The sequence below is a fragment of the Aotus nancymaae genome, unplaced genomic scaffold, assembly GCF_030222135.1.
Source record: "Aotus nancymaae isolate 86718 unplaced genomic scaffold, 86718_ANA_hifiasm-v0.15.2.pri h1tg000059l, whole genome shotgun sequence".
Classification (NCBI taxonomy): domain Eukaryota; kingdom Metazoa; phylum Chordata; class Mammalia; order Primates; family Aotidae; genus Aotus; species Aotus nancymaae.
Window position 1 is genome coordinate 45,204,524 of NW_026988473.1, and position 15,408 is coordinate 45,219,931.

General features: G+C 35.4%; 1 protein-coding gene across 3 annotated transcripts in view; it reads right to left on the reverse strand.

Moving 5' to 3' along the window:
• Positions 1 to 3,681: 3,681 nt before the first annotated feature.
• PDE3B (phosphodiesterase 3B) overlaps positions 3,682 to 15,408 on the reverse strand; it is a 205,566-nt gene continuing 193,839 nt past the window's right edge. For 2 of the 3 annotated variants that reach the window (XM_012456596.3, XM_012456595.3), the window contains exons 15-16: positions 12,004 to 12,256; positions 3,682 to 10,145 (exon numbers count right to left, since the gene is read on the reverse strand). In XM_012456596.3, the coding sequence (XP_012312019.2) occupies positions 9,931 to 10,145; positions 12,004 to 12,256 (468 nt within the window). In that variant the 3' untranslated portion in view covers positions 3,682 to 9,930. Of the gene's footprint in view, positions 10,146 to 12,003; positions 12,257 to 15,408 lie in introns of those variants that run through there. The other variant, XM_012456597.3, reaches the window with a different exon arrangement.

Sequence of the window (15,408 nt, forward strand, 5' to 3'; positions counted from 1 at the left end):
ATGAAGAAACTCCATTAAATAACTGGCAAAATAACCAACTAGCATCATAATGACAGGATCAAATTCACACATAACAATATTAACCTGAAATGTAAATTGACTAAATGCCCCAATTAAAAGACACAGACTGGCAAATTGAATAAAGAGTCAAGACCCATTGGTGTGCTGTATTCAGGAGACCCATCTAATGTGCAAAGACACACATAGGCTCAAAATAAAGGGATGAAGAAATATTTACCAAGCAAATGGAAAGCCAAAAGAGCAGGGGTTGCAATCCTAGTCTCTGATACAATAGATATTAAACCAGCAAAGATAAAGAAGGGCATTACATAATGGTAAAAGGATCAGTGCAACAAGAAGAGCTAACCAACCTAAATACATATGCATCCATTACAAGAGCACCCAGATTCATAAAGCAAGTTTACTTAGAGACCAACAAAGAGATTTAGACTCCCAGACAATAAAAGTAGGAGACTTTAATACTCCACTGTCAATATTAGACAGATCAACAAGACAGAAAATCAACAAGGATATTTAGGACTTGAACTCAGCTCTGGACCAAGTGGACCTAATGGACATCTACAGAGCTCTCCACCCCAAATCAACAGAATATACATTCTTTTCAGCACCACATCACACTACTCTAAAATTGACCACATAATTGGAAGTAAAACACTACTCAGCAAATGCAAAAGAACAGAAATCATAACAAACAGTCTCTCAGACCACAGTGCAATCAAATTAGAACTCAGATTTAAGAAACTCACTCAAAACCACACAACTACATGGAAACTGAACAATCTGCTCTTGAATGACTACTGGGTAAATAATGAAATTAAGTCAGAAATAAATAAATTCTTTGAAACCAATGAGAACAAAGACACAACATACCAGAATCTCTGGGACACAGTCAAAGCAGTGTTTAAGGGAAATTTATAGCACTGAATGCCCACAAGAGAAAGCAGGAAAGATCTAAAATTGACACCCCGACATCATAAAAGAACTAGAGGAGCAAGAGCAAATTCAAAAGCTAGCAGAAGACAAGAAATAAATAAGAGAGCAGAACTGAAGGTGATAGAGACGTGAAAGACCCTTCAAAAAATCAGTGAATACAGCAGCTTTTTGAAAAGATCTAAAATTGACACCCTAACATCACAATTAAAAGAACTAGAGGAGCAAGAGCAAATTCAAAAGCTAGCAGAAGTCAAGAAATTAATAAGACCAAAGCAGAACTGAAGGTGATAGAGACATGAAAGACCCTTCAAAAAAAATCAATGAATCCAGGAGCTTTTTGAAAAGATCAACAAAATAGACCGCTAGCCAAACAAAGAAGAAAAGAGATAAGAACCAAGTAGACGCAATACAAAATGATAAAGGGGAGATCACCTGCTATCCCACAGAAATACAAACTACCATCATAGAATACTATAAACACTTCTATGCAAATAAGCTAGAAAATCTAGAAGAAATGGCTAAGTTACTAGACATATACACTCTCCCAAGACTAAATCAGGAAGAAGTTGAATCCCTAAATCCAATAACAAGTACTGAAATTGAGGCAGTAATTACTAGCATACCAAACAAAAGCCCAGGACCAGACAGATTCACAGCCAAATTCTACCAGAAGTACAAAGAGGAGTTAGTACCATTCCTTCTGAAACTATTCCAAATGATAGAAAAAGAGGGACTCCTCCCTAACTCATTTTATGAGCCCAGCATCATCCTGATACCAAAACCTGACAGAGACACAACAAAAAAAGAAAATTTCAGGCCAATTGAACATGGTTGCAAAAATCCTCAATAAAGTACTAGCAAATAGAATCCAGCAGCACATCAAAAAGCTTATCCACCACAATCAAGTTGGCTTCATCCTTGGGATGCAAGGCTGGTTCAACATACACAAATCAATAAATGTAATCCATTGCATAAGCAGAACCAACAACAAAAACCACAAGGTTATCTCAATAGATGCAGAGAAGACCTTCGATAAAATTCAACACTCCTTCATGCTAAAAACTCTCAATACACTAGGTTTTGAAGGAACGTATCTCAAAATAATAAGAGCTATTTATGACAAACCCACAGTCAATATTATACTGAATGGGCAAAAGCTGGAAGCATTCACTTTGACAACTGGCACAAGACAAGGATGCCCTCTCTCACCACTCCTATTCAACATAGTACTGGAAGTTCCAGCCAGGGCAATCAGGCAGGAGAAAGAAATAAAGGGTGTTCAAATAGGAAGAGAGGAAGTCAAATTGTCTCTGCAGATGACATGATTGTATATTTAGAAAACTCCATAATCTCAGACCAAAAACTCTTTAAGCTGAACAGCAACTTCAGCAAAGTCTCAGGATTCAAAAATCAATGTGCAAAAACCATGAGCATTCCTATACACCAATAATAGACAAACAGCCAGATCATGAGTGAATTACCGTTCATAATTGCTACAAAGACAATAAAATACCTAGGAATACATCTTACAAAGGATGTGAAAGACCTCTTCAAGGAGAACTACAAACCACTGCTTAAGAAAATAAGAGAAGACACAAACAAATGGAAAAACATTCCATGCTCATGGATAGGAAGAATCAGTATTGTGAAAATGGCCATACTACCCAAAGTAATTTATAGATTCAATGCTATTCCCATCAAGCTACCATTGACTTTCTTCACAGAATTGGAAAAAAACTACTTTAAATTTCATATGGAACCAAAAAAGAGCCTGTATAGCCGAGACAATTCTAAGCAAAAAGAACAAAGCTGGAGGCATCACGCTACCTGACTTCAAACAATACTGCAGGGCTACAGTAACCAAAGCAGCATGATACTGGTACCAAAACAGATATGTAGACCAATGGAACAGAATAGAGGCCTCAAAAATGATACCACACATCTACAACCATCTGATCTTTGACAAACCTGACAAAAACAAGCATGGGGAAAGGATTCCCTATTTAATAAATGGTATTGGGAAAACTGGCTAGCCAGATGCAGAAAACTGAAACTGGACTCCTTTCTTAGACCTTACACAAAAGTTAACTCAAGATGGATTAAAGACTTAAATATAATACCTAAAATCATAAAAACCCTACAAGAAAACCTAGGTAATACCATTCAGGTCATAGGCATGGGCAAAGACTTCATGACTAAAACACCGAAAGCAATGACAACAAAAGCTGAAATGGACAAAAGGGATCTAATTAAAGAGCTTTTTGCAATCTATCCATCTGACAAAGGGCTAATATCCAGAATCTACAAAGAACATAAATAAATTTACAAAAAAAAAAAAAAAGAGGGCAAAGGACATGAAAAGACACTTCTCAAAAGAAGACATTTATATGGCCAACATACATATGAAAAAAAGCTCATCACTGGTCATTAGAGAAATGCAAATCAAAACCACAATGAGATACCATCTCATGTCAGTTAGAATGGCAGTCATTAAAAAGTCAGGAAACAACAGTTGCTGGAGAGCATGTGGAGAAATAGAAACACTTTGTAAATTAGTTTCACCATTGTGGAAGACAGTGTGGGAATTCTTCAAGGATCTAGAAAGTAGAAATACCAGTTGACAAAACTGACAAATGGGATCTAATTAAACTAAAGAGCTTTTGCTGTTTGATTTGGCAGTTTGTCTATTATTGGTTTATAGGAACACTCGTAGTTTTTGCACATTGATTTTGAATCCTGAGACTTTATTCACATCCAATAATTTATCTTACACTTTACAATTTATAAGACTGTTTTTCATTATGCTTTCAACTCGATTATTTGGAACAGTTAGCTGCGGTAAAAATACAATGTGGCACTTTTGGAAAAATATTTAACATGAATTAGTAAGTAATCCATACTGGAAAACTATATTTTTTGAAATTACATTGTAACAGATACATTGGAGCTATGCAATAGGGATGTCTTTTCTCTCTCATCAATCAATGCTAAGCTACTAACTCAAATGTTAGAAATCTAATTTCTGATTCAACAGGTGAGTACACTTATTTTTTGTAACTTATCACTGAAATAACCACAAGAATATAAGAAGGAATAAAGGCATTGAGAATATGGGTGGAGGGCAATATTAGTAGATCAGATACTTTGAAATTTTAGGAGATGAAAGATGAATGGCAAAATATTGAAAGAATCACAAATAAAATCATGCATTCACGAAGCCTGATGTGGAGATGTGAGCCCATTCTTCACAGGATAGCTATGGAGAAAATCAGTACATAAGGAGAGAAGTAGGTAAGGAGAACAAAAGTAGAAAGAAATCAAGCAGATTTACTGGGATAAACAGATGAACAGTTTTCCCCATTTCATTTTCTCCTCCTATTTGTGTAGTTGTAGAACTTGCCCCCAAATGCTGAAATAAGTCTGAATAAATTGGGTTCCTATGCCAAGGAGATGGTGGTGCTCCTACCTGGGATTGGTGCCCTAGATTGAGGGCTCCCTAATTTTGTCTGACTTTGAATGTTAAGTTCTCGAGTGCCTAAACTGTTAATCAGGTGTGAGGACAAGCTTCAGTGAACCAAGTGATGATTGGGAAACATCAACAAAAGGACTGGCCTTGAGCATTGAATAAATTTAATTATAGAACTAAGACAATGGTGGCATAAGTGTGACAATACTATCTAAATGTTTTATATCTGATAAAAATAATGCATCTAACAAAAATGAGAAGAGGAGAAATGGTAGAATGTAGAATAGAGCTTCATATAGTTAGAATTCAAAAGATAACAGTTTAAAAGTGACAAGTAGTAGAAGTTTAAAGCATACTTAACAATACTAGAGTAAAGGATAATATTGCCTTAAATTGGGTAGTGGGAGGTGGAGAAGAATATGTACAAGCTAATTTTTTAATTCATAGATGAGAAGCAGATACTGTAAAGCAATGGGGTCCAAAGACAGTATAACTATAGTTATACTATAGTTCACTATACTATGGTTATACTAGTTAAATCAAAGATACTATATAACAACTAGTATCAAAGATACAAACTTTCCTAAATGTCATAATTAAAATGAGTTTTTAAGAAAAGAGTGAATAATATGAAGAATTAAGTCCTTACAGTCACATGAATAGATATAAATGGGCTTATCTCGCCTATCAAAAGATGTTCATATAATATAGCATTGGATTTGGTCTGAAATCAAATCCAATTTGATTTCAGATCCAATTTGATTTCAGACAAAATCATGCTATATTATTGTTGTATAGAAGAGATATTTAAAACATAGTTTAAAGGTTAAAAATAAAAGGATGGTTAAAGACATGCCATGCAATACAAATATTAAGAAAGCAGACAGAAGTCTGATCTTAATAAAACAAAGCAGAATTCAAGCCAGAAAATAAGACGAAAAAGCACATTTTATAATTCTAAATACTATAATTCATAAGGACTTCATAAAATTATAATACCACACCAATTAACAACAACTTTCATAAAGCAGAAATTACAAGACATGCAAAAAGAAATACATAGAGAAGTACCCTAATACTGAGAGCCACGGTACCCAGGCTGGTCTTGAACTCCTAAGCTCAAGAGATCCATCCGCCCTGGCCTCCTAAAGTGCTGGAATTATGGCATGAACCACCATGCCTAGCCAAAAATAAGGAATTTTTCTGTGTAGTGATATGGTGAGATGTCCGGGATAAATCATAAAACAAAGATACAGAATGCAGCAGTGTTAGCAAGCAAAAAGAACCCACTGCCCAATTCACCAGAAGCCAATACTATGACACAGTTTTTGAGAAAAGAAAAGCTTGATATTCAAAGTAGACTTTCAGCTATTTGCTGTTGACTCCCAAATCCATACTTGTAGCCCCTATCACTTTTCTGAGTTCCATACCTACATTGAAATATAGTTGATTGTCTCAAGCCCCTTAATCTCAATTTGCTCTAATCTGAATTCATCTCTTCACTCTCTAACACATCCAAAATCAACTCTGATATACCCTATCTTAGTGAATGATATTGACAGCTGTCTAAATAAGAAATCCGGGAGGCACTTTTATTATCTTTCTTACCCCAATACCAACTCTGTATCTTAGATCACAACTCCATTCACGTTCCTGTGATCCACAATCTAGTCAATATTGCCAAGAACTTCCTATGTCTAATCTGCCTTTCTGTCAAAAGACAAAATTAGTTACAGATCTAATTGGCTTTTATTCCAGATTCATGAATCAGGCAGCCTTCATTCTACAAAAGAGAATGAACTTCCCACTGGGTAATGGCAGAACAGTGGGTTTTGTAAAGATGGGAAGCAAGGAAACAGAATAATAGAAAAAAACCCGATTGGTTATGTTCGGGTTACCTCAGATTACATCTTCGGGTTACCTCAGATTACATCTTCTTTGTATGGGTTAAAGCAGAGGGGATTTCTTTGATTATGCTCAAATAGACTGGAATTCCTGTTTTCAGGAAAAACTAGCCTGGGGATCTACCTATTTCCTTCAAGTTTCAGTTTGACTACATGGCATTTAGCATGAATGACTCCATTCTGCTTTGGTCAGTCTGTTGGGGCTTAGGAGCAGGCACTAAGTCCAAAACAATTTTTAACAATTCAAAATACAGTTGACCCTTGAACATCATGGGTTTGAACTCCATCTGTCCACTTATATGTGGAGTTTTTCAGTAAATTTAGTTGACCCTTTAGTTGGCAGTAAATTTAGTTGGCAACAAAATGCAGATGAAAATATATTAGTGGGATGCATAACCCTCATACAGAGGGCCAACTTTTTCTATCTGCAGATTCCACAGGGTTGACTGTGGGTCTTGAATCGTGTGAAGATTTTTATATCTGAGGAGGTCCTGGAACCAATCCCCCATGTAAAATGACGGACAACTGAGGCATGCTATTTGAATGATTCTCATAAAATGTAAACCTAATCATGTTATTCTTCCAGATTGAAGCTTTTCCATTGTTTCCCATTTTCTTTAGGAATAAAGTTTAAGTGGCATGTCATGTTTCACAAGGCCCCTCATTAACCACCTCTCTCTACCATTCCCTGTTCTCGTGCTCTATCTTCAAGCCACCCTAAATCTCTTTTGGTTCATCCAGTGTGGGGATACTGTCTCTTCTGGCCTCTGTACATGCTATTATTCTCTCTCTACAAGCAATCATTTCCGAGCTAACTCTTAATTCTTTAGTTCTGAGCTTAAAAGTTATTTGAGAAGTGATTCGTCTCTGCTACACCTGCCACTCCTATCCCCTACACACACTAGAGCAGCTCATATTAGTCTGGCAACTATAATGAAGGAACCAGAGTTGTATCTCTTCATCTCTTTTGTGACATTTGTTTCTATGAGATGATGCAATCTAGATAAAAGGAATTTCTGACTACTTAAGTAAACCAGAATCTCCAGGTTTCTTGTAAAAATAAGTAGAAAAAGCCAATAGCACCAACAAAATAAGTAATAAAATAATAGCAGGAAATCGCTTTCAAATCATGAAATAATTTTTTAAAGTATTTTTATGGAGAAAAATGTGTCAGTAGGTACATAGATATAGCACTAAAAGAATATTTCTAATACCAGTGGCTTTAAAAACAGCAACTTTAGGATGAAAATTGTTGTACCAAGAAATCAATCTGATTCAGTAGCAATCAAAATAAGATCTGTAATATGGCTTATGGCAATTTCTCAAGTAAGATTCCATCTAATAGTACTGTGTGGATTTAATATACTCTCACAATCATTTCTTACACTTAGGAATTTTTAAGTTTCAGTAGGGATAGATAATTTTTTGGGTTTCTTTAGGCTAGTTATTTTGACATATGTCACTTACTTAGCAAGGGTTAATTTAAGGATTATGTTATGTAAAAATGAGTTTTCAATAATAATTGGATTTAGAATTAAATCCAATAAATCCAGTATTCATTATTAAAAATGCTTCTTTTGAGAAAATAACATAAACAAAAAAACCCCAATATAAAATCCAATAAAATAATAGACAGTATGGAAATGTGACTAAATCTCAATATGTATGCACATGTATGAATTTATACACATACATTTGTATATATTCTGCAGGAAAGGAAGTAATAGCAGAAATATACTTAAACAGAATGGAAAATGTACTCTAGAGAACTATAAGGACAGGATATATATATTGTAAGTGCAAACAATAAGTTATCAGTTGCAATTTTATTAATTAGTAATATATGGTAGGGCTGGTTTACAAATTGTGTGTGGCAATGGTAACAAAAGTGGCAGGAAGGAACTCGGCCCTCATTCAACATGTCTAATAAATAAAGCTTAGTGATTCATTAAATATTAACACTGTGAAGGATCAAAAGTTCTAATACCTCCAGAGATCTTAAACTGATCTCTTTCAGATAAGCCAAATATTCTAGATAAGTAAGAAACTGCATGCTAATACAATGCTTTAAATGAATTACCTTGGAAAATTAATGGTTTCACTGTGTGCAAAATTGCATGAATCCAAAATATGATATGGTCTCCAATAATAATAGAAAATATTAGTCTACCATTTTTCTATCATTTTGACTGCTCTTTATATCTTCAAATATATTTCATAACTAGGGTACATATCCACACACTAGCAAGTTTACAAAACATTGTAATTATGGTCCATTTTCTTGCAATTATCTTAATAATGTGGTTATTTAATAATGTACTTTTGTATGAAATGATGTATTAACATATTTAGATTTTTTATATGAAAAATAAGTATTCCAATTCTTTACTTGATCTCAGCAATCAGTCTTGCAGTTGGGTCTCAGAAATAATGGTCATTTCTGTCATGCAGTCTTGAGGCAAAGGGAAATTAACAGAAAGATGAATTGTCAGTTTTACAGTAACTAAACAAATGACAACTAAGATATGGATCTAAAGATAACCACATATTCCAATTATTTATTTAATGTACGTGTCCTTTAGGGCTCACTATATTTCTTTATTCTTCATCTTTGATGAGATTAATTTCATTTGATTTTGCATTGAGGCAAAAGACAGACATCTCCTTTCCCTTGGTTTTAATTACTCTCAAATTCATCTAAGAGAGAAAATGTTGCTGATTTCATAAAAGGTTAACTTTGGAATTAGGACAATTTTTTTTCTACTGACAAATCTGTGCTGTGTTTACATTAACTAAATGTTAAAAATGCAAATCCTGAGCAAGAGTAAAAATAACAGATATGACTAAAGAATAAATCCCTTCATTGTTAAACCTAAACCGCTTTGAAATTCAGCCATGGAACATAAAGAAGGTAAGACTGGAATTCAAACTTCTGATGTCCATGGCAAACCTGAATACTCTCAGTAAAAATAAAACATACATAGTAGATAATACATAATAGTAAAAAGCATCAGAAATTGATGCACCTGGATTTTGTTAAATATAACAAAGGTCTCTCAGTCCTTCATGGATAAACCTAGCTGGGAGAATAGCACTGAATAGTGTATTGCATTGAGCAGAAATCCCTCAGAAAGGCAACACTGGATTCATTTTTAGACAGGTATAGACTTTTTTTCAAAACATTCAAAGACATAAAAGACACATTGGGAAATACAATATGAATCTATTTTCATAAAAGCAAAAAGTTCTGGCCACTTTGGTAATTGAAATAAGTCACTTGAGTTTTTAGTTATAGCTAACCCCCAATGAAAAATAAGAGCTCACTACCCAGCAAAGCAGCACTATGGCAAAGTATTCATACACTAGTGAAGGATTTAAGTAAGGACTCTGCAACATGGGTCAACATGGATGGTATTCTTGGTTTCAGAATAGTTTTCTAGTTCATGTGAAAGTGCAAAGGAGTAGGAAACTGCCAGCAGAGCAAGGATCCTCTCACAGTATTAAGGCCTGTCCACGTGGGAATGGTCAGTTAAAAGTCAGCCGGTGACCACTAGGCAATGATTTCTGCCCCTGGGCACAGCCCTCTGGGCTTCTTCAACATGACTTCTACTCAAACTGTCGCTCTTCCTCTTCATCTGCTTCTTCAATGACCTGAATCTCATCTGCTTGAGGTAAGGAGGAGTTCTCCCCCTGCAGTTTATTCCCATCAGCTTTACAGTTTTCTTCTTCCTCTACGATTTCCTTCCATATCTTGTGGTTTTCAGTGAGGTGGTGCATTAGCTGACAAAATATTTGCCGTCTGCTTTTCCTTCTTGGTGGTTCTGTGAAATTTAAAAGAAATATATTCTAATCATAGCAATACTATTTAAGCATTCATCCAACAAATATTAAGTGCCTACTATATTCTAGGTATCTGTCTAAGCACTGGGGTTATAAAAATAAATAGTACTATAAAAATAATAGTATAATAAAAATAATATAATGAAATAGTACTATAAAAATAATCCCTGCATTATGGAATTCAGATTATAGTAGAAAGAGCTAGAAAAACAAAAAGTAAAACAGGAATATGTTAGATGGTCTTGTTATGGATAAAAACAAAACAGAGAAGAGGTTTGGGGAAAACTGGCTGGGTATGGTATAGAGGGAAGAATTGTGCTGAAATTTCAAATGAAAATAATAACAACCCAAAGTTTAAAACCAACCTTTAAGGGCATTTTATGTATTGAATTAAACAGAATTACCAACCAACTTGATGAGTATACTTTTTGAAGTCAGTCAACCTTCAGATGCCAATGGCATTATGATACCATTAAAAAAATAATTTTAAATATATTTTAATAGGATTTGCTATGCTAATCCTAAATACAGGGCAGGTGTGTGTTGCAGTGGGCAGTGTTTTGTAGTTATCCTATCTGGTCTTATTTACTGCATGCTTGAAAATCAAAACAATACTTAACGTAGGTATAATTTAATTCTACTTTAAAATAAACAGCAAACAGGCCAGGTGGGGTGGCTCACACTTGTAATCCCAGCACTTTGGGAGGCCGAGGCAGGCAAATCACGAGGTCAGGAGCTTGACACCAGCCTGGCCAACATGGCGAAACCCTGTCTCTACTAAAGATACAAAAACTTAGCCGGGTGTGGTGGCAGGCGCCTGTAATCCCAGCTACTGAGAGGCTGAGGCAGAAACATCGCTTGAACCTGGAAGGCGGAGGTTGCAGTGAGCTGAGATTGTGCCATTGCACTTCAGCCTGGGTGACAACAGCAAGACTCCATCTCAAAATAAATAAATAAATACATACATACATAAATAAATAGCAAATAACTCATTTCATTCACAATTACAAAGTGACACTTTTTCTTTTCATTTTTCATTTATACTAATTGTCTTATATAGAAAAATATGTCATTACAGTTTGGCAACTCAAATTCATAATGTCACAAAACTTGGTTCTCCCTTTACAGCCAGGGAATGTATGTTATCCTTTTACCTCCACTGTTTTGATCTATTTTTCAAGTCTATGTAAGCGACAGATTAGTATGCTGCTATAGAAGTTGTGCTCCTCAGCTGCCCAGTAGGACTGGGGGTTAGATGTGTGAGAAGGAGTGATGTGAAGGAGGACTCACCATGAGGACCCACCTCACATATGTTCAGATGTGGTGACAGCCCTACCATGTACACACAGGTGGAGCCTGTTGAAGAATACTGGCTGGGGGACAACACCTCAAGAGATCTTACTTTAATTAAACAAGAATAAGAATGCTTGTTGTATGACAGCATCGACCCAGTACCCAGCATACAGCAGTTACTCAAAACATGAGTATTGAATCTGAACATTTACATAGTGGTTACTCAACATAATGACTGCTGAATCTGTATCTGAGAAACAAAGTTCCAAACCTAAGTTAAATGGACATGTGCAGTTATTAAAGGCTGAGTATCCCTATTCAAAATGCTTGGAACCAGAAGTGTTTCAGATTTTGGAATATTTGCATTATATTTAACATCCCTAATCCAAAAATCTGAAATCCAAATGTTCCAGTGAGTATTTCCTTTGAGCATCATGCTGGCACTCAAACAGTTTTGGAATTTAAAGAATTTCATATTTCAGATTTTTAGACTTGAAATACTCAACCTGTAACATTAAATAAATTATAATGTCCCTATATTCTTACTTGGATTTAGATTGTTTTCCATTTCTTCATCATCTGTATCTAATTCTTCACCATCTTCATCATCACCACTTTCAGTATCATCATTCTCTTCTGCTTCTATCCACTGACCTGGTAGTAAACCAGCAGCATCATAGGAGTTACACAGGGGACCCACTATATGGGTGATAAAAGATTCTTGGAGTTTTGCTAGTTGAGGAGATGAACGATCCATGAATGGACTGATGGGCAAACCAAGATTTGCCTCTTCATCTCCCTGCATATTTTAAAAAGAAAAGTACATTTTTAACTGGTGAAAGAATCACCACTGAGCTTTGCTGTTAAAATTATCTTGAGTTTCTTAAAATAAACAATCTATCTCAAAATATATTTATAAATAAGCATCAATAAATCTATTCTATCATTTCAACTGTAAGAATTTCTTTAATATTGAGAAATCCTAAACAAAACTTTATTCTCACATTTTGTCCACATCAACCAGTATGGCTGATACTCGATTAACGAGAAACATACACATCTTTTAAAATAAGTATCAGAAATTTTACTAACAATGTGCAGAATTCTACAGTGTCAATTTTGGATTCTCTTTATCCTAGAGCAAAAGCATAACAGAAACATTTTTGTTGTAGTTATATCTCAAATGTACAGAGCTGAATTTTGCAAGTGCTTTTCAATAACACTACCTCCACCCCCTTTTTTAACAGCAGAACTCTCTAATGATTCAAAATCAGAAAATCTAAAATGAAAAATAAATAAAGTAGAGCTATCATGATTGAGATGAGGATCCTGGGACCAAATCCTCAACTGCCTGCCTTCTGGTACCCTCCCACTGTGACTTCTAAGGCTTAATTTGAGATCAGACTACCTACCTATGTGGTGTTGGGCAATCTCAATGTGCAATTTCACTGTGTATAAAATCTGAATAATAACCTACATTATGCGGTGCCTATGATGAGGTTAAAAGGCCGTATTATGTAAAGTGTTTAGCACAGTACTGAGCATTCCTCAAATGGTACTATTAAGATTTTAGTCCTAGTGTCTGAACTGGTGGGGGATAAATTACTCCCCACGATGTACAAATTCTGCAGGTAAGCAGTGTTTATTCTGTAATGAGCCAACAAAACCCTGAGGAAACAACCATAAACTGTTTCCGTGATTAACTGTCCCATGATTAGAAATCTTTTATGATTTTACCTTTTATGAGGAAGAAAACTATTGATATTTTTCAAAAACACAGTTGGGTTTATCTATAGGACTCTGTAATTTCATAGGTATATCCCAGGAGTTTGGCTTTTCTAAGCCCATGGCAGTTAAATGGCTGTAGGCATATTAAGATAATTAGGATAATAAAAAAAGGTGGGCATAGTTAGAATTTTATACACATATCTGAAGAAAGTTTAATAGCATAACCAGAATTAGAAAGAAGTTTAGTTCTGATGAGGGATGATTAAGACTTCCATATGTGGTAGGATATCAGATGACACTTTCCTCTTTCAATATTGAATAATGACACTTAGATTAAGTGAAACTCTCTGAGATCATGTTTTTTAATGATATATATGAAATTATAATAGCTAACATTTATTGAGCACTTATGTGCCAGAAACTAAGAAGTCTACATATATTAATTCATTTAATCCTCACAGAAACCTTATGGGATAGGTACCATCATCATTCCTATTTTATCAATGAGGAAACTGTGGAACAGAAAGGTTAAGTAACTTAACCAACCAAGGTCATATTGCAGATAAGGAAGAGAAGCCAGGATTCAACCTCAGGCATGGCTTCCAGGTTTGTTTAATAAGTATTAATTCTATATGCTTTTAAAATAATTATATATGCTGGGTCTAAATGAATATTTCTAATGTTATTGAACCAGTGAATTTTCTAAAATTGACATACGCCACTATTTTTTATTATTATTTGTACAGATAATATAAAGATAGCATTTTCCTTAGCATAAAATTCCTCTTTTGTAAACATGAGATCCATGGGCGAGCTCTAAGGCAAGTTTCAATTATCATTGAGAGTGAGGATGAGAATATACAAACTGCATATTATAATCTTACAAATTTAGGTAACTATAGCCATTTATTACCCCAAATTAACATAATTTGAACGTATCAGAGAATAGCAAAATATTAATAATCTTTCCATGATTATACAGTATGGCATTTTGTAACTTATAAACAGCAGAGTATACATTATTGTGTTGGGATGTTTAGCTGAGGGGTGTAAAACATTGCACATTTTCAATACAATCTGGAAGTAACAAAGCATACCAGGTGCATAGTTATATAGGCTCAATTACTCCCTCTTTCCCATCATGGTAACAAAGCCCTCATGTGGTAGATATCTTGACTTTTCCTGATAATTAGAGCCAACAAGGATTCCTAAGGAATGTAATTCCAAAGTCAAGAAGGTATATTTACCATTTTGGAGATAAAAAAAAATGTTAGGCATGTCATGAAATCAGTACACTTCTACATTGTAGGAAGCCTCAAAACTGGACCCCCAAAATGGCAGATTCAGCAAAGTGGAAGGATTATTTTAATGCCAAAAATATCTTTGAATCCCTGAAAACCACTAGGTATCTACTTACTCTCTCCATTTCTAGCCCTCTAGTTTCTTAATCTCTGCCTGGACTTCTTCCCAATTGATGTTTCTATGACAGGGAGTTAGTCTTTTTATAGCAGAGTTGAAAACTGATTGATATCCTTTAAATATATTCTGACCACACCCTGAATAACTTAAAAAACATTTCATCAGCTGGGCGCGGTGGCTCACGCCTGTAATCCCAGCGCTTTGGGAGGCCAAGGCGGGCAGATCACAAGGTCAAGAGATAGAGACCATCCCGGCCAACATGGTGAAACCCCGTCTCTACTAAAAGTACAAACAATTAGCCGGGCATGGTGGTGCGTGCCTGTAGTCCCAGCTACTCGGGAGGCTGAGGCAGGAGAATTGCTTGACACTGGAAAGCGGAAGTTGCAGTGAGCCAGGATCAGGCCACTGCACTCTAGCCTGGCGATGGAGTGAGACTATGTCTTAAAAAAAAAAAAAAACACTTCATATGGAAATAAATTATTCTAGGTTACAGATTCTCAGGGTTGAAAGAGACCTTGAAATCATAATGTAGTCTAGCCTTGTTACAGAAGGCAGTCAGGCAGACATGGGCAGAGCAGGAGAGGGCCCACCCTCCACCCCATCAAAAATGTCAGGCGACCATTAGGTGATAGGTTGTTAAGCTGTTTCTCTAAAATAATAATTGGTTGCAGCTAGCACCAGGGAAAGGCAGTCACTCAATAGATTTAAAAAAAAAAACCCTGAAACTGGTGATTAGCAGCTTCCTGATAAGATCTTAGGTGCTGGGTAAGTGGGCTCAAGTGTGTGCACTAAGAGGCAAAATGG